Here is a 21,718-nt window from a genome sequence, read left to right as displayed (position 1 = left end):
CGGCGCGGGTGAAGAGGAAGGATGCGATCGAACTCGGGGCGACCGAGAGGGTGTTGAAGACGGACGACGCGGAAGCGACGACGACGACGCGAACGGACGCGGGTGGGGACGATCGGGACGGCGTCGATGCGCCGGCGCGACACGGTGATCGGTTTTTGGCGTGGTTGTCGCGTCACGGGGAACGGGCGAAGAGGTATTGCGGTGAGGAACGACTGCCGTGCGAGGAGAGTCTGCGAAGGGAGAGGATTTTCGAGGCAAACGTGGCCAAGGTGGACGCACATAACGCGAATGTACCGCCAAATGGGATGCGCATGCGCGTTGGCAAGTTCGCTGATTTGACTGAGGAGGAGTTTGAGCAAAGGCACGTGGCGTACGAGCGAAGAACGCATCACAAGAAGCGCGGCGTCGAGGTCGCGGCGTTGGGCGTCAAGCCGACCAAGGCGAAGTCGGCAGCGAATCAGAGCAAAAACCCGCAATCCGCGGAAGCGTCGACGGTAGAAAAGTCGAACGTCGATGCGAACGCGAAGCGGGCGAAGGTGGTGCGAGCTAAGGTTGTGGACAACGAGGCGGAAAAGGAGAAGCAAACGCCGTCCGTCGAGGCGCCGACGGACGAAGCGGATGAAGCGCGGCTTGGCAAAAAGGATGGTTTAGATAGGCGGTTCGTCGATTTCGTCGCTCGTTACGGGAAGCAGAAAACGTATTGCGCGGATAAATCGTACCCGTGCGGCGAGGCTTTTCGAAGGCAGACGGTGTTTTTGAAGAATTTGAGAGACATCGAGGCGACGAACAAGCGAGGGGGCATGATTAAGCGCGTGACGCGCTTTGCTGATTTAGAAAGTGACGAGTTTGCGCGTGATCACGCCACGTATGCAAACGCGACAGTTGAGGATAGCAACGTCGTGAGATTGCCGAAACTGGGCGATTTGTCCGCTGAGGACGTTGCCGCGTTGCACGCCACTCGGCCGCACTCCCGGCGCTCGCGGATTTCCTTCAGCAGCTCAGCTCGTCATCGCCGCGACGACGCGTTTGACGCCGTCGGCTCGCTCGGAAAATTTGAATTCACTTCCCAAGGATTTAATGAGTCCATGGATTGGCGCAAAAAGATAGATATTGGTCCTATTTATAGTCAGGGGATGTGCTCTGGATGCTGGGCGTTCACCACCGCTCAAGTTGTTGGCGATAGCAAGGCGATTGCGACGGGCTCTCGCATGGCTGTCAGCCCGTATCATTTGTTGTCGTGTGACAACCTGGACTCGGCATGCAACACTGGGAACATGGCCACGGCGTACGCGTGGATCAATGTGCAGCCTAAAGGCGTACTTGTCGCCACCGATTTCCCCGAAGGAAGCAGTTGCGAGGTGGTAAAATCGGATCAGTCGCGAGGCGTGAAGATTGATGGATACTGCGAAATCCCACCTTTAGAGGGGGAATCGACGCTCATCAATCTCATGCGTGCGCTGCAGCAGCAAACGGTGGCGGTCGGCGTGAACATCAAACCGCTGCAGTTGTATGGCGGCGGCATCGTGCGCCTACACGACTGCCCGCCGGCGGATAGCGACCCGCTTCTCGCAATTAACCACGCCGCTGTTTTAGTGGGCTGGGGCTACGACCAGCAGTCGAAACAAGGGTATTGGATAATGAAGAACTCGTACGACTCGGATTGGGGCGAAGATGGATATGCCAAGCTCTCCATGGAGCTCGGCGAAGGCGGGTACGGCACGTGCGGTTTGTACACGGAGCAAAATTATCCGCTGACGGATGGTAGATCCTGCGTCGCTGGCTCCACAAAAAAGTGGAGTGTGAAGCGCGGCGATGACGTGTACTTGGAACCCGACGATGTCCTCGTGCTTCCGAACGGAAAGGGCTTGATCACGCCGTTCAAGTTTGAAATCTTTGGACTCGACTTGACGTCGACGCTGCAACTCGCGGCGATGTTTTGTTTTTCGCTCTGCTTCGTCTTGATTCTCATTGAACTGTACTTTTGCTTGTTCCCAGAGCTCGAAGGCGAACAATACGACGATGAGTTGGAATCGGGCAACGAACCGAGTGTGGGATCGTCGTTGTTGAAAGCCGAGCAGGGTGGGTACGGCGCGTCGGAAAAGTGAACCCCGCGCCAAGCCGCGCGCGGCACCGTTGCCATACATAAACATTATTAATAGCGTTCAAAGCGAACGAATAGCAAATCGTTGAATCCTCGAGGTCGCGATCGTTGTGATGTATCTTTCGATTCGTAGAAGCGCTCCTCGCGCGCAGCGCCCGCGCTCGAACGTCAAACCATGACGACCATCACCGTCCTCTTCTTCGCCCGCGCGCGCGAGCTCGCCGAAACATCGTCCGCGTCCGTCGATCTTGACGCCGACGCCTCACCGACCGTCGCCACGGCGCGCGCGCGTCTGCTCGAGCTCTACCCTCAGCTCGAGTCCGTCCTTCTCACCGCCGTGTTCGCGCTGAACCAGTCCTACGTCGACCGCGCGCGCGAGGCCGACACCGCGCTGAAGCCTGGAGACGAGCTCGCGGTCGTACCGCCGATCAGCGGCGGCTGAGCGCGTCGAACGACGAAGTGTCCAAAAAGTGCACATTTGTCCCATCGGGACGACGCGCGGTCCAGGAGCTTCCGCGCGGCATTCCTCGGCGCGATCGCCGCGAACGAGCGAAACAGCGCTCGTCGCGGAAAGACACGAACGCGTGATACCGTCTCGACATGCGCTTCGGTCCGATGTCGTCGTCGTTCGGCCGCGGTCGTTCGCCGTTTTCGTCCAACGGTAAGGGACACTTCGACGCGAACAAGCGCGCGTCGCGAAGCGTGCGCGCGCGCGCTGGGGCTAAAGATGTCATCAACGCGATCGAAGGTAAGCCGTTGTTGAAATCTGCGCTCGTGTGCGCGGCGCTCGGGTGCGTCGGGGACACGGTGGCGCAGAAACGGGACGCGGGCGCGAGACGCGCGGCGGCGCGAGACGCCGTCGGTTCAAAGAAGAATAAAAACGCCGCCCCGGTCGTCGAAGCGCACGACTTCGAGCGCACGCTGAAACAAGCGTTGTATAACTTCTTCTTCTACGGTCCCGTGCAGCATCACTGGTACATCGCGCTGGCTTCAAAGTTTCCGGCGCGCGCGTTCGCGCTCACCGCCGAATCGCTTTCGCCGTTCGCGGCCAAGGTCTTCTTAAACCAAGCCGTGTTAGGGCCGATCGTCGTGACGACGTTCTTTCTGTGGGGAGCGATCTGGGGCGGCACCGTCGCTGAGTATCCGGGCAAGGTGCGCCGAGACGCCTTACCGACGCTTCGCGCCGGTTGGTCCTTCTGGGTGCCGGCGTCGAGCGTCAACTTCGCCTTCGTCCCGACCAAGCACCAGGTGTTGTACATGTCCGCGTGTTCCATCGTGTGGAACGTCATCTTGAGCATCAACCTGAACAAACCCGCGCCGGCGGCGAACAAGAACGCCAAGAAGCGATAGATTCGTCGCGCTCGTCCCGTAATATTGTAATATCGTCGGTTACGCGCCGCGTCGCCGCCGCGCCGAACTCGAGCCGCGACACTCCGCCGCGCGCGCGCGCTCGCATCGACCGCGCGATGGAAAACTTGAGACAGCGCATGGAAAACCTGCGCGCGCGCGCGTCGCCCGCGCGTCCGTACGTCGCACCGCCGCACACCGTCGACGTTTCCGCCGGCAAATTTGAACGCGAGTTCGAACACGCATCCTCCCCGCGCGACCGCCTGCGGGCGCAGTACGCGCCGTCGAGCGCGCGCGCCGACGCGACGAACGACGCGGACGCGCACGCGAGCGTGGACGCGGCGCTGAAACACCTGGAGGCGCTGGCGGAGACGACGCCGGAGGTGCGAGCGGCGCTCGAGCTCGTGCGCCGAGGACCGGATGGACGCGTGACCGTCGATAGCTTCGCGCGCGTGGCGGAAGCGCTGCGAGAGATTTCCATCGCCGTCGGAGCGTCGCCGGAGAGCGGGACGACGCGACGAGGGCGCGAATTCGGTGGCGCCGCGTCGTCGCCCGGCGGCGCGGGTTCGTCGCCGGCGTCGTCGCCTCGCATCGTGTCGCCGAGCGGTCTTCGACGATCGGCGTCGCCCATAGGGCCACCGAGGCGCGTGTTAGTCGATGATGACGGCTTAGAAGGCCCGGAGACGGCGTCGGCGCCGCCGATGACGATGGAGGACGAAGGCGCGGGAGACGAGGACGAATCGGCGCACCGACTTCGCGAGTGGAGCGAGCACGTTCGTTCGACTCAAAAGGCGGCAGAGGTGGATCAAATAGCGCATCGAATTCGTGAGGACATGATCGAACAGTATAGATCGTTTCTGATGTCGGGTGCGACGCCGAGCGATCCGTTCGTCGCTGCGTTGGCGGAGCAACTGCTGGAATCGATCCGCGAAAAGGAGGAAATGACTAGAGGCGTTCATCGAGCGAGGCGCATGATCGAGGCTTTGAGTCAAAGCGATAAATCGAAATCGCTCGCGATCGAGCGATTAAGCGAATCGATAGAACGCATGGGTGGTCGCGTACCTGACGACGTGGCGACCGCGGGTATTGCGTGGTCTCCCGAGGCGTTTGACGACGACGACGCGCAAGTCTTCGCGGAAGCCGAGCTATGATCGCTTAAATCTACTAACAACCTTCTAACTCTAAAACTCTATCACGCCGAGAAATCACCTTCATGAACGTCGTCGATATCGTCCACGGAAACGAACGTGCGCTCGAGATCAAACGTGCGTTCGTACACGCGTCTCGAGCGTCGACTCATCGTCTTCACGCGTTCCATCATCAAAGGCACGAACGTCGTCTTCAACAGCGCCAAGTGCACCATCTCCCAGCTTTCCGCACTGGCCATCGTACCGATCCCGTACGACGGCGATGGGTTCGCCAGATCTTCTTCCGTCGCCGCTTCCCAAGGCCACACGCGCACGAAATCCGCCGTCGTCGACGCGTCGTCGGTTTGCTCATTCGCCCTCGCATTCGTCGCTCGCGCGGCGACGCCGTTGGGATGAAAATACCGCGGCACCCTCAACCGCAACATTCGCATCTGCGCCGCTAAGCTCTCATCCTCCGTCTCCCCCCCCGCCGCGCGCTGCGCCTCCATCGCGGAGAACAAATATCTCAACGAGTACGTCTCCCCCGTGCGTTCGTTCGTCGCCGGCAGCGCGAACCGCGTCGCCCGTCGCGTCTTCACCGGCGCCCCCTCCCCGCACTCCTCCTCGCACGCTTTCACCATGTGTTTCATCCTTCCTCGCAATCCGTACGCGCGTTCCAGCACCGCCCGATAATCGTCGTCGTCGCGTCCGCTTCGCCGCAGCCGCCGCGTCCATCGCGCCGCCTCCCCTCGCCTCTTCTCGATCTCCCTCGCGCTCGTCACCTCTGCGTATCGCCTGAACGCGCTCGCGAATCGTTCGCGCGCGAAGTGTCGCGCGCACGGGTCCGGCAGCCGCCGCGCGCGCTTCAGCGCGCGTCGATACAGCGTCGTCGTCTCGACGCGCGGCGAATTCGCATTCGCATTCGCGTCTTCATCCTCCTCTCCCGTCGTCGTCGCGCGCGTCGCGATCGCGCGCGCGCCGCCGATCGCGCGCGTCGACGCGGCGCCGTCGCGCGCCGCGCGCAGGCGCGCGGCGACGCGCGCGGCGACGCGCGAGGCCATCGAAACGCGCGCCGAGGCGTCGCGAATCGCCGCGCGTCGCAGTGTGCGACGCGTCGCGATGCCGAGCGTCGCGCGACGGGCGGCGTGCGCCGCGGGCGCGCTCGCGCTTGGATTTTACGGTGCGCGCGACGCGCGACGCGCGCGACGCGCGCGCGAGCGACGCGCGAGGGCGACGAATGCGCGAACAATCGACGCGCGCATCGACTGACGGAATGGAAACGTTTCGACGACGCTAGCGTACGAACACGCGCGAACGACGGAGTCGTACCAACGAATGGTGCGAGCGACGATGTCGTACTGCGCGGCGGCGGTCGCGCTGGGGGAGATACTGCAGAGGGTGAGCGCGGACGTGAAGGATTACGTGGTGGACGGGGACGGGGACGCGGCGCCGCCGGCGTCGTTGGCGCGAGCGTGCGCGCTGATGGAGGCGCCCGAGGTGACCGCGGCGGTGGCGCGCGTGGCGACGGCGGTGGCGCACGGAGCGGCGGTCGGGGCGAGCGCGGGAGCGAGGATGGTGACGAAACGAACGAGCGCGGGGGCGAGCTCGAGCGGCGGCGACGCGGCGGAGAGCGATACGTTGATGGAATCCATCGTCGACGCGCTGCTCGAACCGAAACGGTTGCGCGCGGTGAGCGACTTTGTGGGTGAAACGAGCAAGAGCTTGCTCGGCGCGATGGTGAGCGTGGCGAAGGATAACGCGGAGGTGCTGCGAGCGATCGCCGGGTTCGACGACGCTGGCGACGGCGAGGCGGTTGAGCGTCCGAGCGCGGCGGATCGCGCGGTGGCGTTCTTGGAGAAGTCGAAGAACAAAAATTTAGTCGTAGACTTCGGTCGAGAGCTTGTGGACGCGGCGATGACGACGTACGTGCGCACGATGGGCGACGATAACATGTACGCCGATATGTTTGAGGCGGTTCGAAATCCAGCCAACAAGGCGGTATTCTTAGAGATGATGCACGCTATGGTGGAAACGAGCGTTCGCACGTACGTCGTCGCGTCGATGGAAATGGCGATGCACCCCGATGAGATGCTTCGCGGGGGCTCGTACGCGGCGTCAAAGCGAGACGATTCGCCGACAAGTCCACTGGCTTCGCGCTTCACCCCGGTGGCGCAGACACCACCGCGCTCAAACGGAGTCCACAATGCGCACACAGACGGAGAGATTCACTCTCCCGCGCTCTTCGGGACTTGGAAAGAGTTGTTCCAGGCGGCGACGGAGACTCGCGAAAACCGTCGATTGGTGCTCGCCACGACGGGCACGGCGACGATGGCCGCGCTGCGAGGATTCGCAAGCGGTACGTACGACGTCATATTTAAAGGCAAATTTGCTGGCCACAGAATGCACGTTCAGTACTGGGTTCTCGCCGTGTGCTTCGCGCTCGCGTCCGTAGTGTTGCTTCTTTTCACGCGTTTGTTTACGCTCTTCGCGCTCGCGCGTCTACCAACTTGACCCATTAGCCGCGTTGTTACGAATGTAAACGTTTCTTCAACTCAACTACTAAGATGTGTATTTAGTAAAGACCTAAGGAGGATTGTAGTGTCGCTCATCACCACGGCGAAAACACGTTGAGCTCCGGATACTTTTTTTGGAGCTCTCGCAAATGCTCGCAGTGTGGCCTCTTGCTCGTCCAACTCTGACGCTCGTAGTCGCACTGCCGACGATAACGATTGATGATTTCGTTCTCGATTCGATGCTCCATCGAGCGTTGCTGGTCACCCTTGGGGAACTTTTGCTCAAAGATGTGTTTGTTGACGTAAAACGGCAACTCCATGCGCGACGTGCGAAGCAAGTCTGGATGTTCTTTCGATCGATGCATGGAAAAGTGCTCCTCTGCCGGCGTCAATAGCCACATCAGAATTGGAATCAACAGTGGCAGAAGATGCAGTATGTTGCGAATCACGGTCGCGCTATCGTCCACGTGAGGACCTCTCGCCCCGCCCGAGTGCTGCCTCTGGCGCGGGAACCCACCCCCGAACGTGTGTACTCTGAACCCCGGTCCGCCGAACCCACCCATACCGCCCGGCATGCCTCCGTTAAAGAACATGTTGAAAATGTCCGCAGGATCGATATCGTCGTCGAAGCCGAACCCTTGCGCGCCACCCGCGCCCCCGCGTCGACGCATCCCCGGCCCGAAGCCTGCTTGCTGTGGATCATCGCTCCCATATCGATCGAACGCCGCACGTTTGTTCGGATCGCTCAAGCACGCGAACGCTTTACTCACCGTCTTAAACACCTCCTCAGCCCCCGCGGCTTGACACTTGTCCGGGTGCAGCTTCAACGCCAACTTTCTGTACGCCTTCTTTATGTCCGCGTCGCTCGCACCGCGCTCGATCCCGAGCACTCGATAATAATCCGCACCGGCCTTTTTCACATTCGCGATGAGTTTCTCTTGCTCGGGCGTCCCTCGCTTCGCGCTCTTTTCACCGCTCGGCGCCGAAGTCGTCGCGCTCGCGCGACGCTGCGTCCCGGGCTGACTCGCCGATCGCCCATTCGCCTCGCCGTTTCGCCCGTTTTCGCTCGCGCTCGCGGACGCGCTGCCACTAAATCCTTTCACGCGTTTGCTCTCGACGTCGGCGCGGAGCTTGTTCGCGCGCGCGCTCGTGGAATCGAGTTTAAGTGCCTTGGAGATGAACCTCAGCGCCTTTTCAAGATCGGCCTCGGACGACGCGTTATCGAGCGCGGCGCGCGCGATGTCGCAACATCGTTCGGCCTCGTCGACGTTCATCGTCGTTCGAGCGAGTCCGACGCGCTCGAGGGCGCGGAGGAGTGGCGCGACCTGAGCGACAAGATGGGAGGAGGCGCCGGCGAGCAAACGCGACGCGGCGGCGCAAAAGCGCGAGGACGGCGGTCGGCGATGGTTGACAAACGGTCGTTCGCAAATTTAGGCAAAAGAATATAAATTCAACAGTGGGCTAGTCGATGCCTAAGCGTAAAGTCACGGCGGATCTGTGCGCGTCCAAACCTTCGACCGCCGCCATCCTGGCGACGTGAGGACCGAGCGCGTCTAAACCTTCCTTGGTGAGCTCTTGAACCGTCATGTACTTAACGAAAGAGTCCAAGGATACGCCGGAGTACATGCGAGAGTAGCCATAGGTGGGTAAAACGTGGTTGGTGCCGCTGGCGTAATCGCCCACGGATTCTGGGGTCCAGCGCCCGAGGAAGATGGAACCGGCGTTGTCTAACTGCGGTAACCATGATTCCGCATTTTCGACGTTTACGATCAAGTGCTCGGGAGCGTATCGATTGCTAAAATCGCACGCGGCCGCCATGTCGTCAACGACGACGGCGTAGGAGTGGCCGAGCGCCTTGGCGGTGATTTCGGCGCGCGGGAGCTTGCTCGCTTGGTCCGCCACGGCGTCCGTGATAGCCTTCAAATCCACGTCCGGGAACGTCACCAAAACCACCTGGCTGTCCGGCCCGTGCTCGGCTTGAGACAAGAGATCGGCGGCGACGTGGGCGGCGGGGGCGTCTTTATCCGCGATGACGAGCACCTCACTCGGGCCCGCGGGCATGTCGATGGAAACCATCGCGTCTGAGTTTTGCAGCGACATCTTCGCCGCCGTCACAAACTGATTCCCCGGACCGAAGAGCTTATCCACCTTCGGGCACGTTTCCGTGCCGAATCCCATCGCCGCGATCGCTTGCGCGCCGCCAGCCTTGAGAATGTGCGTCACCCCCGCCTTTTTCGCCACGTACAGCACCTCCGGAACGATGGAACCATCCTTGCGCGGCGGCGTCGCGAGCACGACGCGTTCGCACCCGGCAATCTTCGCCGGCACCGCGAGCATGAGCGCCGTGCTCGGTAACACCGCGGTGCCGCCCGGGACGTACAGTCCGACCGCTCCGATCGGTCTCGACACGCGTCGACAGCGCACCCCTGGCATCGTCGTCACGTCCACGTCCCCGCTCTTCGCCTGCGCCGCGTGAAACGCCGCGATATTGTCGTACGCCACGTCAAACGCCTTCTTCACATCATCATCCAGCACGGGATCGGGCAATTCATCCACGCGCACCGTCACCGCTTCCAAATCGACGCCGTCGAACTTGCTCGTGTACTCGCGCACCGCCGCGTCCCCGCGCGTTCCCACCGCCTCCACGATCGGCTTCACCGTGTCCAGGATGCTCGTAAAGTCCACCCGCGGTCGACGCATCACCTCCACGCGCTCTTCCGCGGTGAGATCGCGCTCGACGTACGTCCGCATGTCGAACGCCGTCGTCGCCGCCGTCGCCCCCGCCGGTCGAGCGATCCTTCGTCTCGCGCCCGCGCGCTCGCCGCGCGCGCCCGCGCGTGCGCCCGCGACGCGTCCGCGCGCCGCGCGCGTCGTTCGCGCGTTCGCCGCGCGCGCGCGCGCCGCGGACATGTGCGTCGCGCGCGTCGTGCGGTCGCGTTGTGACGTCACCGCGCGTCGTCTCGGCCGTCTCGGACGCGTCGGCGTCGCAAAACCTACGTCGTCGTGTGGGCAAACAGTCAGGCGCCCGGGCGCGCGCGATCGCGATCGGGGCTGGTTTTCTCGGACGTCTCGGACGGCGACGATCGCGCGTCGCGCGCGCGCCGCACACGCGCGATCGCGACGCGCGGATCGCGACGGACGCGCGCGCACCTCGCGAACGCACGGAATGCGGTGCTCGAGCGCGCCGCGCCGCGCGCCCGGCGCCGCGCGCGCGCGAACGACGCGCGCGGTTGCGGATAAGACGCGGGCGCGCGCGACGGCGGCGACGACGGTCGGTGGGCGCGCGCGCGCGAGCGATGCGCGCCGAGCGACGGTGACGCGGGCGAAGAGCGAGTCGGCGTCGTTCCCGTTCGTGAAGATCGTGGCGCAGGAGGAGCTGAAGCTGGCGCTGACGCTGAACGTGGTGGATAGCGCCATCGGCGGGGTGCTCATCATGGGCGACCGCGGCACGGCGAAGAGCGTGTCGGTGCGCTCGCTCGTGCAGTTGCTGCCGGAGATCGACGTGGTGAAGAATGACCCGTTTAATTCGTCGCCGACGAATCCGGAGCTCATGGGACCGGACGTGCGGGAGGCGTTTCAGAGAGGCGAGACGTTGGAGACGGCGAAGATGCGCGTGCCGATGGTGGAGGTGCCGCTCGGGACGACGGAGGATCGCATTTGTGGGACCATCGACATCGAAAAGGCGCTGAGCGAGGGTACGAAAGCGTACGATCCCGGTTTGTTGGCGAAAGCGAACAGAGGTTTGCTGTACATTGATGAGGTGAACTTGTTGGACGATTCGCTCGTGGACGTCGTCCTCGATTCCGCCGCGGGCGGTTGGAACACTGTGGAGCGCGAAGGCATCTCGTTGACCCACCCGGCGAAGTTTATCATGATCGGTAGCGGCAACCCGGAGGAGGGTGAACTTCGTCCTCAGCTTCTCGATCGTTTCGGGATGGCGGTGAACATCAGAACAATCTTCGACATGGATCAACGTACGGAGTTGGTGATGAACAAGTTGGCGTACGAGCGCGATCCGAAGGGCTACACGGAGGAGTGTAGAGAAGAAACCGAAGCGTTGAAGGCGAAGATTGTCGCCGCTCAAAAACTCTTGCCTTCGGTGACCATGGATCGTGATTTTGCGTTGAAGATTTCTGGCGTTTGCGCCTTGGTCAACGTTGACGGTTTGCGCGGGGACATCGTAGTCACTCGCGCCGCCAAGGCTCTCGTCGCCTTCGAAGGTCGCACTGAAGTCACGATGGAAGACATCGCCCGCGTTATCGGCCCCTGCCTGAGCCATCGATTGAGAAAGGACGTCACCGATACCATGGATGGTGGATTCAAGGTCACGCTCGCGTTTAACAAAATCTTCAAGGGCAGCGCCATGCTCAACTTTGACGAAACCATGGCTGAAGGCATCAAGGCGCCGGAGCCGGAAAAGCCGAAGGAAGCGGCGAAGCCGAAGGAAGAACCAAAGAAGAAGGCGGGGGCCTGGTCTGGGTTGCCCGGCGGACGTTGAGAAACTTAGAGAACGCGTTTTAACGAACAAACACACATTGCTTTTCGAAGCGACGTCGGCGTCGTTCCGATGTTTTTACACTGTTCTAATCGCTATTTATCATTTGCCATCGGAAGCGGATGATATTTTTTCAACTATGAACGGGTGCTGCAGCGCGTCGAGCACCGTGATGCGCTTCTCCGGATCGATATTGAAGATCTGATTGAGCAAGTCGGCCAACTGAAGCGCTTTTTTGCGCTCGCCGTCGCTCATGTCGGAGTCGCGCGTGAATATTTTCGATAAATCTTTTGTCGGTTTGGCGTCGCGAACGAGACGGCGAATACTCTTCTTCGTCACGGGATCTTCCTCGACGACCGAGAATATCCCCATGGGATCGTAGTGATTATCCTTGAACAAAGCGCGGCGAAGCAACTTTTTCGGTACGGGCCCTTTGAGTTCGAGCATGAGCTTTAGCATGTGATTGTTTGAGCGACCCGGGAACGAGATGTTACCGGTGAACAGTTCGTACAAGCAGCATCCGACTGACCACAAATCCATAGGATGCGAATACGGCAGTCCAAGAATCACCTCCGGCGCGCGATAGAATCGCGACACCAAATACGGCGTCAACTCGTTGTCGCCGTCGAACATCGCGCTGCCGAAATCGCACAACTTTAATACGTTGTGGCTTTCGTTGACTAGAACATTGTCGGGCTTGATGTCCGCGTGCACCACGCCGCAGTTCTTCAAGTGTCTCAGCGCGATGAACAACTGAGTGGCGTACGCCTGCACGGCTTTGATGTTGATGCCGACGTTACGGCCAAACTTTTTAATCACCTCGCGCAGATTCATCGCCAACGACTCGAACACCATGAACACGTGCTCGCGATACTCAAAGTGCCGCACGAAGCGCACGCAGTGTCGCTTATTCTCGGGATCACTTCCACTGAGTTTCTGTAATATGTCAATCTCGAGCTGCGCCGCCTTGTACATGGAGTCGTTGCACCGAATGACTTTAATCGCCACCTCACTCGGCTCGCCCTCCGTCTTTGACTCGTCCACCGCGCGCAAGACGTTTGAAAACACCCCCTTACCGAGGTGCGCCGTGATCGTGTACCGCCCATCCAACACCTCGCCGATGCGCGCGCAGTAGTATCCCTCGGCATCGTCCCAATTATCGGCCAAACCTTTGGACATATCCACCGCCCCTCCCGCGCGTTTCGCGCGCTTCGCGTCGCCGCCGACGTCCGTCGGATTCAAGTACAACGCGTCTTCATCCGAATCCTCTCCGAACATATCCCCGACCGCGACCGTCGTCGCCGATGTCCGCACCACCGTCTTCGTCTTCGTCGCCATCGTCGCGCTCGCGTCGCGCGTCGTCGTCGTCGTCTCCGCGTTCGCCGTCGCCGCGCGCGCGCTCGTCGCCCCGTGTTTCGCCATGATCTCCGCGCGTCGTTTCCGTCTCGCCTCGATCAGCGCCTCCTCGTCGTCCTCCGCGCCGAACGCCGTCGCTGAGATCTCTTCGGACGCCTCGTCGTCGTCGTCGTCCGTCGCGCGCGTCGCGCGCCACGCGCGGACGTTCGCGTCGACATCATCATCGTCGTCGTCGTCGTTCGGTGCGCCTTCGAGCGCGCGTTTCCGCTTCGCGCGCGGCGTCGAGGACGTCGTCGACGGCGCATCGCGCGCGCCGTTCGCCGTCATTCGCGTCGAGCGACGCGCGGCCGCGCGGGCGTGTGCGGCGTCGCGCCGGGCGCGCGATGAAGGCAAAGGAATCGAAGAAGAATGTAAATCACACCGCACCGAGAGGGCGAAAAAAATTAAATTGAATTGAATTGAAATGAAATGAAATCAAGCGACGCGCGCGCACGCGCACGCGAGGGCGGTGAAGAGGGCGAATACGATAAATTTTGGACCGGCCGGCGCGGCCGAGGCGGCGTCGCAGGCGGTGTCGCCGCCGTTGGCGAGGTCGCCGGCGGCGTTGGTGGTGTACGCGGCGCACGCGACGCACGCGTTGTTCGATACGCGTTCATTCGCCCCACACGCGGTCGCCGTACACGTCGTATCGCCGCCGTACACCGGATCGCCCGCGGCGCGCGTCGTGCCCGCGGGACACGCGGTGCAGCTGCTGGACGAGACGTGTTGGTTCGACGCGCACGCCGCGCCGTCGCACGTCGTATCCGATTGCGTGGCGTCGTCGCCGGCGGCGTTCGTCGCCGACCCGGCGCACGCGACGCACGCGTTGTTCGATACGCGTTCATTCGTCGCGCACAGAGTCGCCGTACACGTCGTATCGCCGCCGTACACCGGATCGCCCGCGGCGCGCGTCGATCCCGCCGGACACGCGACGCACGCGCCGCTCGACACGCGTTGGTTCGTCGCGCACGCCGCCCCCGGCGCTCGAGTCAGCGTGATCGTCTGTCTCGTCACCGCGCCTTGCCCGGCGGCGTACCCGGCCGAAATATCCACGCTCGACACGCTCGTGAGATCCGCGGGCGCCGTCCACGTGAACGTCTTCGTTCCCGAAGCGCCCGAGTTCGCGTACTGCTGCGCCGTCCCGCCGCACGACTTCGCGGTGAATCCAGAAATGGTGGTCGCCGTCCCCGCGCTCGCGTGCGCGAACGCCGCGCGCGCCAAACCGGTGAGCGTGATCGTTATCGGATCGTTCGGCCCGTACGTCGGCGCGCTCGCGGTCACGAACGACCCGACGCTCGGCGTCCGGTCCATTATCCTCGATTTCGTCATGATGTCGACGCCGGACACCTTCCGGTCGCAGCCGACCCTGTCCGGCGCCGCGCGCGCCGCGACGGCGAGCGACGAAAAGAGCGCGAAAAACCGCCGCGCCGTCGGCGCGCGCGCGCGGCGACGCGACGACGCGCGCATGCCGACGCGAGCGTCGCGAGGTGACGTCGAGGGCGTCAAAAAGCGACGCGATGCCCGAGGGCACCGTCTTCATCGGGAACATCCCGTACGACGCGACGGAGACGAGCCTGCGGGACGTGTTCGGCGAGGTCGGGCCGGTGCGCGAGCTCAGGCTCGTCGCCGATCGCGACACGGGGAAGCTGAAGGGATACGGGTTCGTGGAATTCGATGATTACGCCACGGCGATGAGCGCGGTGCGGAACGTGAACGGACGCGAGTACAACGGGAGACAACTGCGCGTTGATCACGCGGAGACGATGAAGGGAGAGGGCGGCGGCGCGGGAGGCGCGGGCGGCGGGAACGGGAACGCGAACGCGAACGCGGCGGCGCCGGGACGGCTGCGCGCGGACGCGCCGGTCGGGCAAGCGATGGCGAAACACGCGAATCAGATGGGGATGCGACACGCGTTTGAGGGCGCGACGTCGGCGACGGGAGCGGCGATGGATTTGTTGACGAAACGCGTGGCGGATCTCACGCCGACGCAGATGTACGAGATCATGTCGCAGATGAAACAGATGACGGAGAGTGATCCCGCGCAGGCGAGGACGCTGTTGATACAGAATCCGCAGTTATCGCTGGCGTTGTTTCAGGCGCAGTTGGTGCTGGGGATGGTGAAACCGCCGAGTGGGGCCGCGGCGCCGGCGCCGGCGCCGGCGCCGCATTTGGTCGGGCAGCAGGCGTCGCGAATGCGCACGGCACCGCCGCCGCCGCCGCCGGTGCGCGCGGTAGTGCCACCTCCACCGGCGCCGCCCGTGGCGGTGGCGCAGCCACCGATGGATCAACAGCAGGCGCTGTTGCGACAAGTGCTCGCGATGACGCCCCAGCAAATCGCGGTGTTGCCGCCGGATCAACGCGCGCAGGTGGAGTATCTCCGCCAACTCGCCGCGCAGCAGGGCATGGTACGTCGCGCGAACACTCGATGTGATGTCTCAACGCGCGACGCACGAGATGTAATCTTCTTGTTTTCAAAATGCACAAGTTCCAACTGAAATTCTGTGACGAGGAACAAGTTTACTGATGCGAATGCGAACGTTTGCGACGAACGTCGAGACCACGATTTCACGCGCGATGACTGACGGAACGAGCATGCGCTTTCTCGCGCGCGCAGGTTTAAGGATTATGATAACGAACGAATGAACGACGAAGGTGACCTAGAAGAACCGTAGAAGACTTGTTGTTGTGAATCGCCAAAGCGAACTAACTTAATCGTGACACGCTATCGCTAATCGAGCTATTTCAGCGAAGGCCCGATGGGAATGTGCTTACGCTTGTGCAGTGGGACTCCGCGCTTCTTCCCGCCCAAACCCTTAACTTGACGCTTATCGTCGGTGCGTTCGCTCCACGTCGATTTGCGCAACTTGACCGGCCGGTTTCCGATAAACTTCCCCGCCATCTCCTTCATCGCCCGCGCGTAATCCCCGATGTCAAGAAACGACACGAATCCATACCCCTTGTTCTTCCCCGGATTCATCTTATCCATCACCACCTTGGCCTTGGCGAAACTCGGATATTTCGCGAACGCTCGCGCGAGCATTTCGTCGTTGCACTCGTTCCCTAAATCCCCGACGAATATCCTGTGATCATCCTCCGGCCACTCCGCCAGCGAGGAATCGTCCCACTTATCTCCCCCCGCCTTCCGCGCCAGCGCCTTACCGATCGGTTTGTACTCCACGCCCGGGATCACTCTTCCGTGCGTCGTCGTCGCCGTCGACGCGTACGCCGCGCGCGGCGGCGGCGGCGGCGCCGTCGGTCCCGCGGGCACGCGTTCGGCCGTGCGCGCGATCGTCGCCCGTCCGTGCGCGGCGATCGGTCGCGGCGCCGGTCGCGGCGTCGGTCCCGGCACCGCGCGCGCGGGCGCGGGCGCGTCCGTCGGCGCGTCCGTCGGCGCGTTTTCGCTCGCCTCGGCGTCTTTCGCGCCGATCGCGTCCATCTCGGCTTGGAATTTCATGAACTCGTCCATCATCGCGTCCGCCATCGCGTTCGAGCGCGCGATCGAGCGCGACGGGCGTCGGCGTGTGCGGCGCGGAGGTGCGCGGGAATGTATTTACAGAAATCGTCGTCGCTATGGTACAGAGCCGATCGATCGAACGAACGAACGAACGATCGATCGATCGAGCGCGTGATCGTGAGTGTGTTTCGAATGTCGCGATTTCGTCGCGCGACGCGATATCATCGCGCGACGCTCGCCTCGTCGTCTTCGTCGCTCGCGCGTTCGCCGCCGAACGTATTCTCCCCCGAATACGTCACGTACAGAAACCCGTCCTCGTCCTTATGTTCCTCGTACACCGCCGACATCAGCGCCGCCGTCGGCGGCAACACGTTATTCACGAAAATGAATATCGCCTTCTCCGCGCTGAGCTTGATGCGCTTACGAATCACGTACACGAACTGTCCCACCGTGAGATCCGCCGGGACGAGATACTTCTTCTTATCGAGCGTCGGCGCGTCGCTCTTCTCCGCGCGCTCCACGATCACCGGCACGCGATCGTTGTATTTCCCTCGAATTCGCGCCGATTCGCTCGCGCGTTTATCTGCGTCGCGCGCGTGTCCGCGTCGTCAGTCCCTCGTCGTCCGCGCGCCTTCGTCGTCTCGTCTCTTCTCGTCTCGTCTCGTCTCGCGTTTAAATCTCGCAACGGTCGAGACCCATCGTCCGCGTCCGCGACGCGCGTCCCGTCGCGCGCGCGACGCGCGACGCCGTCCCGCGACGCGAACGATCGACGTCGTCCCTCGCGCGCCGTCGCGTCGCGCGTCGCGCGCCGTCGCGCGCGCGACGCGTCGTCGTCGTCGCGAATCAAATCGTCGCGCGCGTGCCCACCGCGCGGTCGCGCGCGGTCGCGCGCGTCGCGCGCGCGCGCGGTCGATCGCGCGCGTCGACGCGCACCGAAGGGATGCTCCTGCTTGAACGCGAACTTGGCGCTCATGGCGCGGTCGCGTCGTCGTGTGCGGCGCGCGCGGCGTCGCGAACGACGTCCATGGGTGTCTTCGTGTGGGTAAACAGTGAGGCGTCGAGATGCAAACGTCATCATCAACGCGTTATCCGCGCGCGCGCGCGCGAGTACGCGACGCGCGAGCCGCGCGCGCGCGGCGAACGACGGCGACGATGATGACGGGGCGAGTCGCGGCGCGCGCGACGACGACGCGGGCGTCGGCGACGCCGGAACCGCGTCGGAACGATCGGAAAAAGGGCAAGGCGCCGACGACGCGAAGGGGACGAAAGGGACGCGCGCGCACGCAGGAGTTCGCCGAGGACGACGGTCGACGGACGCGGGAGTTCGACGAGGCGATGGCGCGGGTCGGGGCGCGCGCGGACGCGCGCGCGAACGCGGAGGAGACGACGACGACGACGGTCGGGGCGAGCTTCGACGAAAAGCTCGAGGCGGTGCGCGCGGACGCGGCGAAGAAGAGGCGAGAGGGCGCGCGCGGGACGAGCGGCGCGAGCGGGACGTTCGACATGGACGCGAAGGTGAGTTTCGGAGGCGGCGGCGCGGCGAAGCCGGCGGGACCGATGGCGAATTACATGGACGAGGAGCGCGGGGCGACGGCGAGCGAGGACGAGGACGGGAATCAAACGCTCGTTCGCGTCGTGAGCTTCTTGGCGGCGTGCGCGCTGGTCGTCGTGTTCATTCCGAGCGATCTCACGTTTCAAGCGGCGATTCCTCAGGGGAAGGGTGGATTGAGCGACAGCGTGAAGGAGGAGGTGCAGAAGCAAGCGGACGCCGTCGTGGAGGCGCTGAGCGCGGCGCCGGAGGACGCGGACAAGCTTCGGCAAGCGGCGCAGTCTTTCCTCGCGCTGGATGATTACCCGAAAGCGTTGCCATACTTAGAACGCCTCGTCGCCGTCGATCCGACGAATGAAGAAAACGTGAGCGCGCTCGCGGAGACGTGGATAGCGGATGGGCAGCCGAGACGCGCCGTCGAGGCTTTCCGCTCCATCATCGACGCCGACGTCTTGGGCAAAGGTCAGCAAACCGCGCCTTCGCCTTCATTTTTGCGCGGGTTTCTCGACGCTTTAGGTAAAGACGGCCGAAACGGTCTCGCCCTCGATTACGCCAAGACGTTTTCGAAGAAGGGTTGGGTCGACGAAGTCGACGGACGACTGCTCGAGGCGCGCGTACAGAGTGCCTGGAAGGGCCACGGCAAGGACGCGGAAATCGCGTACGAAGCCGTCATCACGGAACATCCCGAAGATTTCCGCGGCTATCTCGCCCAAGGCGTTTTTTTCCGAACCGTCGGCAAGCCGGACGCCGCCGAAGACGCGTTTCGCAAAGCCAAATCGTTGGCGCCGAGCGACACCGCGAGCGTCGTCAACCAAGTCATCGCCGCGTCCAAGGCATCGAAGCGTTGACGCCTCACGACATATTCCTATTAATACCACATTCGTCTGTTCATTTATTCCGCGTCCGCGTTCGATCCACCGCGTCCTTCCGACCGCCGCGTCGTGTTTGATTTCAAATTTCAGTCTCGAGCTGTCGATCGATCGAACGCGCGCGCACCGCATCACACCACGTCGCGCGCGACGTCCCGCGCGGCGACCCGCGGTGACACAGAGCACATCGCGCGCGCCGCGATGTCTCCCGCGTCGCGACCACGCACGCGTCCGCTCTATCGCTCCGAACAACGCTCGCTCGAGGGCGCATTCAAAGAGCTCGATGCGAACGTAATCAGCGCCGTGCTCGAGCGTAGACACGGGAACGTCGATCTCGCGGCGCAAGATCTGCTCGAGATGAAACCCATGAATTCGTCGAAGGCGCCTGTGAGCGAAGGACGAGAGGAAGGGAGCGCTGAGAAGCGGGCAAAGGTGGATTGGGGAGACGTGCTGGACGGCGAGGCGAGGCGAGGGGAGGCGGACGCGATCGAGCGGTCTGTGACGATGGAGTGCGCGAGAGACGCGATGCGTGGGATGCATGCGTGGGAAGAAGGGCAGTGGGCGCGAGAATCGGCGGAGAGCAAGCGGTTGGGAGAAGTGGAGAGCATCGTCGGGTGGCGACGATGCGAAAAGGAGGAGACGGAGACGTTGATAAAGTGGAAAGGTACGTCGTACGCGCATTGCACGTGGGTGAAAGTCACGGCGTTGGAAAACGATCCGACATGTGGTGTGCAGGGTAAGATGCGTGTGGCGAGGTATTTCGATAAGTATCCAAAGGAGCTCGGGCCGTGCGTGGACGTCAAACCGGATTACTTGGTCGTCGACCGCGTCTTTTCGATGTTTGAAGAGGTGGACAGAACACTCGTGTGCGTGAAGTGGTCTCGAATGAGTTATGACGAGACGAATTGGGAAGATATAACTGCCGTGCGCGAGATGGAAGGTGGTGCGAGCGCTTTGGAAGAGTTTGAACGCGTCCGAAGCCGCGCTTCAGCGGCGCGCGAGCGCCAAGCCATCGTTGATGCGGAGACGGATGAGGACGTCGCCAATGCGTGGAGTTCGTACGATGCCGACACCGTGCGCGACTCGTACGGAGAGTCCGACGAGTTGCGATCGTATCAGAAGGAAGGCGTGAAGTGGATGGCGTTCAACTTCCGAGCCGGACGCGGGTGCATCTTGGCGGACGAGATGGGTCTCGGGAAAACTGCGCAGGCGCTAGCTCTCATACATCACTGCTTGCAAGTGCGGCCAGGTCTCCCTGCTCTTGTCGTCGTTCCCCTTTCAACGATTGTGAACTGGGAGCGCGAGGCGCAGCGCTGGGTCCCGGACGCGTACGTGGTGACGCACGTCGGCAAGCAAGCCGGTCGCGAATTCGCGCGAGAACACGACTGGTATCACCCAGTTGACGAAACCCAGAGCATATCGCGAGCGTTTAAGGCTAATATCGTCCTCACTACTTATGAAACGATTACTGCCGATCGCCAATCTTTCGCGAAGGCAAAATGGAGTACGATGGTCGTCGACGAAGCGCATCGCTTGAAACGAGTTGGAGGTAAGCTTGGGAACGATTTGAACAGCCTCGCGGTGGAGCGCATTTGCTTACTCACGGGCACTCCGCTTCAAAACAACACCACCGAGCTCTGGTCGTTGCTGAACTTTGTCGATTCTAAGCACTTCTCCAACGCGGAGGAGTTTGAAGAAGCGTTTGGAGGCATGGCAAAGGCTGCGCAAGTCGAGCGTTTACAAAAGGTTCTTGGTCCGTACTTGCTGCGTCGACTGAAGCGCGACGTCGAGCAAAAGTTACCACCGCGAAGTGAGACACTTGTCGAGTGCGAGCTCGCGCCTTTGCAGAAAAAGTGCTATCGTGCATTATTTGAGCGTAACTTTTCCTTTCTTCGGCAAGGTTGCGACTCGAGAGAGAGTTTTGCAAACTTTGCGAACATCATGATGGAAGTCCGTAAGTGTTGCCAGCACCCGTTTTTGCTCGACGGCGTCGAAGCTGCCATCGCGCCGGAAGGCGCGAGCACCACTGCCTTGGTATCGAGCGCGGGAAAGTTGCAGCTCTTGGACAAGCTCCTTCCGCATCTTCGCGAAGGTGGGCATCGAGCTCTCATCTTCAGTCAAATGACGCGCGTTTTGGACGTCCTGGAGGATTATTGCCGCGCACGAGGTCACTCTTACGTGCGACTTGACGGTAGCATCACCGGCAAAGCACGTCAAGAAGCGATCGACAAGTATTGCGCTGAGGATTCTGACACTTTTCTGTTTCTCCTCTCCACGCGCGCCGGAGGCCAAGGCATCAACCTCGTCCAGGCTGACACTGTCGTTATGTTCGACAGCGACTGGAATCCGCAAAACGATGCACAGGCGCTCGCGAGAGCGCATCGCATCGGGCAAACGCGCCAAGTCCAGGTATATCGACTCGTCATGCGGGCCACGTACGAAAAGGAAATGTTTACGCGGGCGTCGATGAAACTCGGTCTCGAACAAGCCATCTTTGGGAGCGCAGAAAAGGAAGAGAAATCAGCCGCGGCGTCGAGAAAAGAGATCGAAGAGTTGCTCAAGCACGGCGCGTACGGGCTGTTCACTGAGGATGAAAGTCGCGCGCAACAATGGTGCAACGAAAGCATCGTCGATATTCTCGCCAAGTCTGAAAAGAAACTGATCAAGAGCTCGGAGGAGAACACGGATGATGCGGGACCGAGTACGTTTGCGACTGCGACATTTATCGACGGCGGTGGGTCAGCCGATGGCGTCTCGCTCGATGATCCTAATTTCTGGCAGAAGCTCATGCCCGAGGCGGCGGCGGCAGAGGAGGAACGCAAGGCGGAAGCCGAGGAGCTCATGAAGAAACTCCAAGCTGCTGAAAAG

The 21,718-nt window shown here is 62.2% G+C and overlaps 15 protein-coding genes across 15 annotated transcripts; 8 read left to right on the top strand and 7 right to left on the bottom strand.

The window, feature by feature from the left end:
* Nucleotides 1-1,073: 1,073 nt before the first annotated feature.
* Nucleotides 1,074-1,754, top strand: OSTLU_7559 (predicted protein; the record flags this gene model as incomplete). Its single annotated transcript, XM_001415960.1, has 1 exon — nucleotides 1,074-1,754. A coding segment is annotated over one exon (681 nt), but the record flags the coding sequence as incomplete, so codon positions are not given.
* A 522-nt stretch (nucleotides 1,755-2,276) lies between these two features.
* OSTLU_94198 (predicted protein) lies at nucleotides 2,277-2,543 on the top strand (the record flags this gene model as incomplete). Its single annotated transcript, XM_001415959.1, has 1 exon — nucleotides 2,277-2,543. One exon carries the CDS (start codon nucleotides 2,277-2,279, stop codon nucleotides 2,541-2,543), a length of 267 nt encoding a protein of 88 aa, XP_001415996.1.
* A 317-nt stretch (nucleotides 2,544-2,860) lies between these two features.
* OSTLU_7358 (predicted protein) lies at nucleotides 2,861-3,412 on the top strand (the record flags this gene model as incomplete). The annotated part of the gene is made up of 1 exon (XM_001415958.1): nucleotides 2,861-3,412. A coding segment is annotated over one exon (552 nt), but the record flags the coding sequence as incomplete, so codon positions are not given.
* A 1,228-nt stretch (nucleotides 3,413-4,640) lies between these two features.
* Nucleotides 4,641-5,225, bottom strand: OSTLU_29199 (predicted protein; the record flags this gene model as incomplete). Its single annotated transcript, XM_001415620.1, has 1 exon — nucleotides 4,641-5,225. One exon carries the CDS (start codon nucleotides 5,223-5,225, stop codon nucleotides 4,641-4,643), a length of 585 nt encoding a protein of 194 aa, XP_001415657.1.
* A 700-nt stretch (nucleotides 5,226-5,925) lies between these two features.
* On the top strand, nucleotides 5,926-7,086 carry OSTLU_29198 (predicted protein; the record flags this gene model as incomplete). The annotated part of the gene is made up of 1 exon (XM_001415957.1): nucleotides 5,926-7,086. The coding sequence occupies one exon, from the start codon at nucleotides 5,926-5,928 to the stop codon at nucleotides 7,084-7,086; it is 1,161 nt and encodes a 386-aa protein (XP_001415994.1).
* A 703-nt stretch (nucleotides 7,087-7,789) lies between these two features.
* On the bottom strand, nucleotides 7,790-7,996 carry OSTLU_9549 (predicted protein; the record flags this gene model as incomplete). Its single annotated transcript, XM_001415619.1, has 1 exon — nucleotides 7,790-7,996. A coding segment is annotated over one exon (207 nt), but the record flags the coding sequence as incomplete, so codon positions are not given.
* A 553-nt stretch (nucleotides 7,997-8,549) lies between these two features.
* On the bottom strand, nucleotides 8,550-9,839 carry OSTLU_13980 (predicted protein; the record flags this gene model as incomplete). Its single annotated transcript, XM_001415618.1, has 1 exon — nucleotides 8,550-9,839. One exon carries the CDS (start codon nucleotides 9,837-9,839, stop codon nucleotides 8,550-8,552), a length of 1,290 nt encoding a protein of 429 aa, XP_001415655.1.
* Nucleotides 9,840-10,206: 367 nt separating this feature from the next.
* On the top strand, nucleotides 10,207-11,586 carry OSTLU_29195 (predicted protein; the record flags this gene model as incomplete). The annotated part of the gene is made up of 1 exon (XM_001415956.1): nucleotides 10,207-11,586. Exon 1 carries the CDS (start codon nucleotides 10,255-10,257, stop codon nucleotides 11,584-11,586), a length of 1,332 nt encoding a protein of 443 aa, XP_001415993.1. The 5' UTR covers nucleotides 10,207-10,254.
* A 99-nt stretch (nucleotides 11,587-11,685) lies between these two features.
* OSTLU_39942 (predicted protein) lies at nucleotides 11,686-12,762 on the bottom strand (the record flags this gene model as incomplete). Its single annotated transcript, XM_001415617.1, has 1 exon — nucleotides 11,686-12,762. One exon carries the CDS (start codon nucleotides 12,760-12,762, stop codon nucleotides 11,686-11,688), a length of 1,077 nt encoding a protein of 358 aa, XP_001415654.1.
* Nucleotides 12,763-13,413: 651 nt separating this feature from the next.
* On the bottom strand, nucleotides 13,414-14,199 carry OSTLU_92214 (predicted protein; the record flags this gene model as incomplete). The annotated part of the gene is made up of 1 exon (XM_001415616.1): nucleotides 13,414-14,199. A coding segment is annotated over one exon (786 nt), but the record flags the coding sequence as incomplete, so codon positions are not given.
* A 296-nt stretch (nucleotides 14,200-14,495) lies between these two features.
* On the top strand, nucleotides 14,496-14,753 carry OSTLU_39629 (predicted protein; the record flags this gene model as incomplete). The annotated part of the gene is made up of 1 exon (XM_001415955.1): nucleotides 14,496-14,753. A coding segment is annotated over one exon (258 nt), but the record flags the coding sequence as incomplete, so codon positions are not given.
* Nucleotides 14,754-15,814: 1,061 nt separating this feature from the next.
* On the bottom strand, nucleotides 15,815-16,123 carry OSTLU_10530 (predicted protein; the record flags this gene model as incomplete). Its single annotated transcript, XM_001415615.1, has 1 exon — nucleotides 15,815-16,123. A coding segment is annotated over one exon (309 nt), but the record flags the coding sequence as incomplete, so codon positions are not given.
* Nucleotides 16,124-16,230: 107 nt separating this feature from the next.
* On the bottom strand, nucleotides 16,231-17,419 carry OSTLU_29190 (predicted protein). The gene is made up of 2 exons (XM_001415614.1): nucleotides 17,366-17,419; nucleotides 16,231-17,015 (listed from the first exon to the last, which is right to left on the bottom strand). Exons 1-2 carry the CDS (start codon nucleotides 17,403-17,405, stop codon nucleotides 16,654-16,656), a joined length of 402 nt encoding a protein of 133 aa, XP_001415651.1. The 5' UTR covers nucleotides 17,406-17,419; the 3' UTR covers nucleotides 16,231-16,653.
* Nucleotides 17,420-17,767: 348 nt separating this feature from the next.
* On the top strand, nucleotides 17,768-18,829 carry OSTLU_13974 (predicted protein; the record flags this gene model as incomplete). Its single annotated transcript, XM_001415954.1, has 1 exon — nucleotides 17,768-18,829. The coding sequence occupies one exon, from the start codon at nucleotides 17,768-17,770 to the stop codon at nucleotides 18,827-18,829; it is 1,062 nt and encodes a 353-aa protein (XP_001415991.1).
* A 555-nt stretch (nucleotides 18,830-19,384) lies between these two features.
* On the top strand, nucleotides 19,385-21,373 carry CHR3502 (predicted protein; the record flags this gene model as incomplete). Its single annotated transcript, XM_001415953.1, has 1 exon — nucleotides 19,385-21,373. A coding segment is annotated over one exon (1,989 nt), but the record flags the coding sequence as incomplete, so codon positions are not given.
* Nucleotides 21,374-21,718: the final 345 nt, after the last annotated feature.

Source organism: Ostreococcus lucimarinus, chromosome 1 (assembly GCF_000092065.1).
Source record: "Ostreococcus lucimarinus CCE9901 chromosome 1, complete sequence".
In the NCBI taxonomy this organism is placed as follows: domain Eukaryota; kingdom Viridiplantae; phylum Chlorophyta; class Mamiellophyceae; order Mamiellales; family Bathycoccaceae; genus Ostreococcus; species Ostreococcus sp. 'lucimarinus'.
Note: the sequence above shows the minus strand (reverse complement) of the source record. Positions and strands in the feature narration are given on the sequence as shown.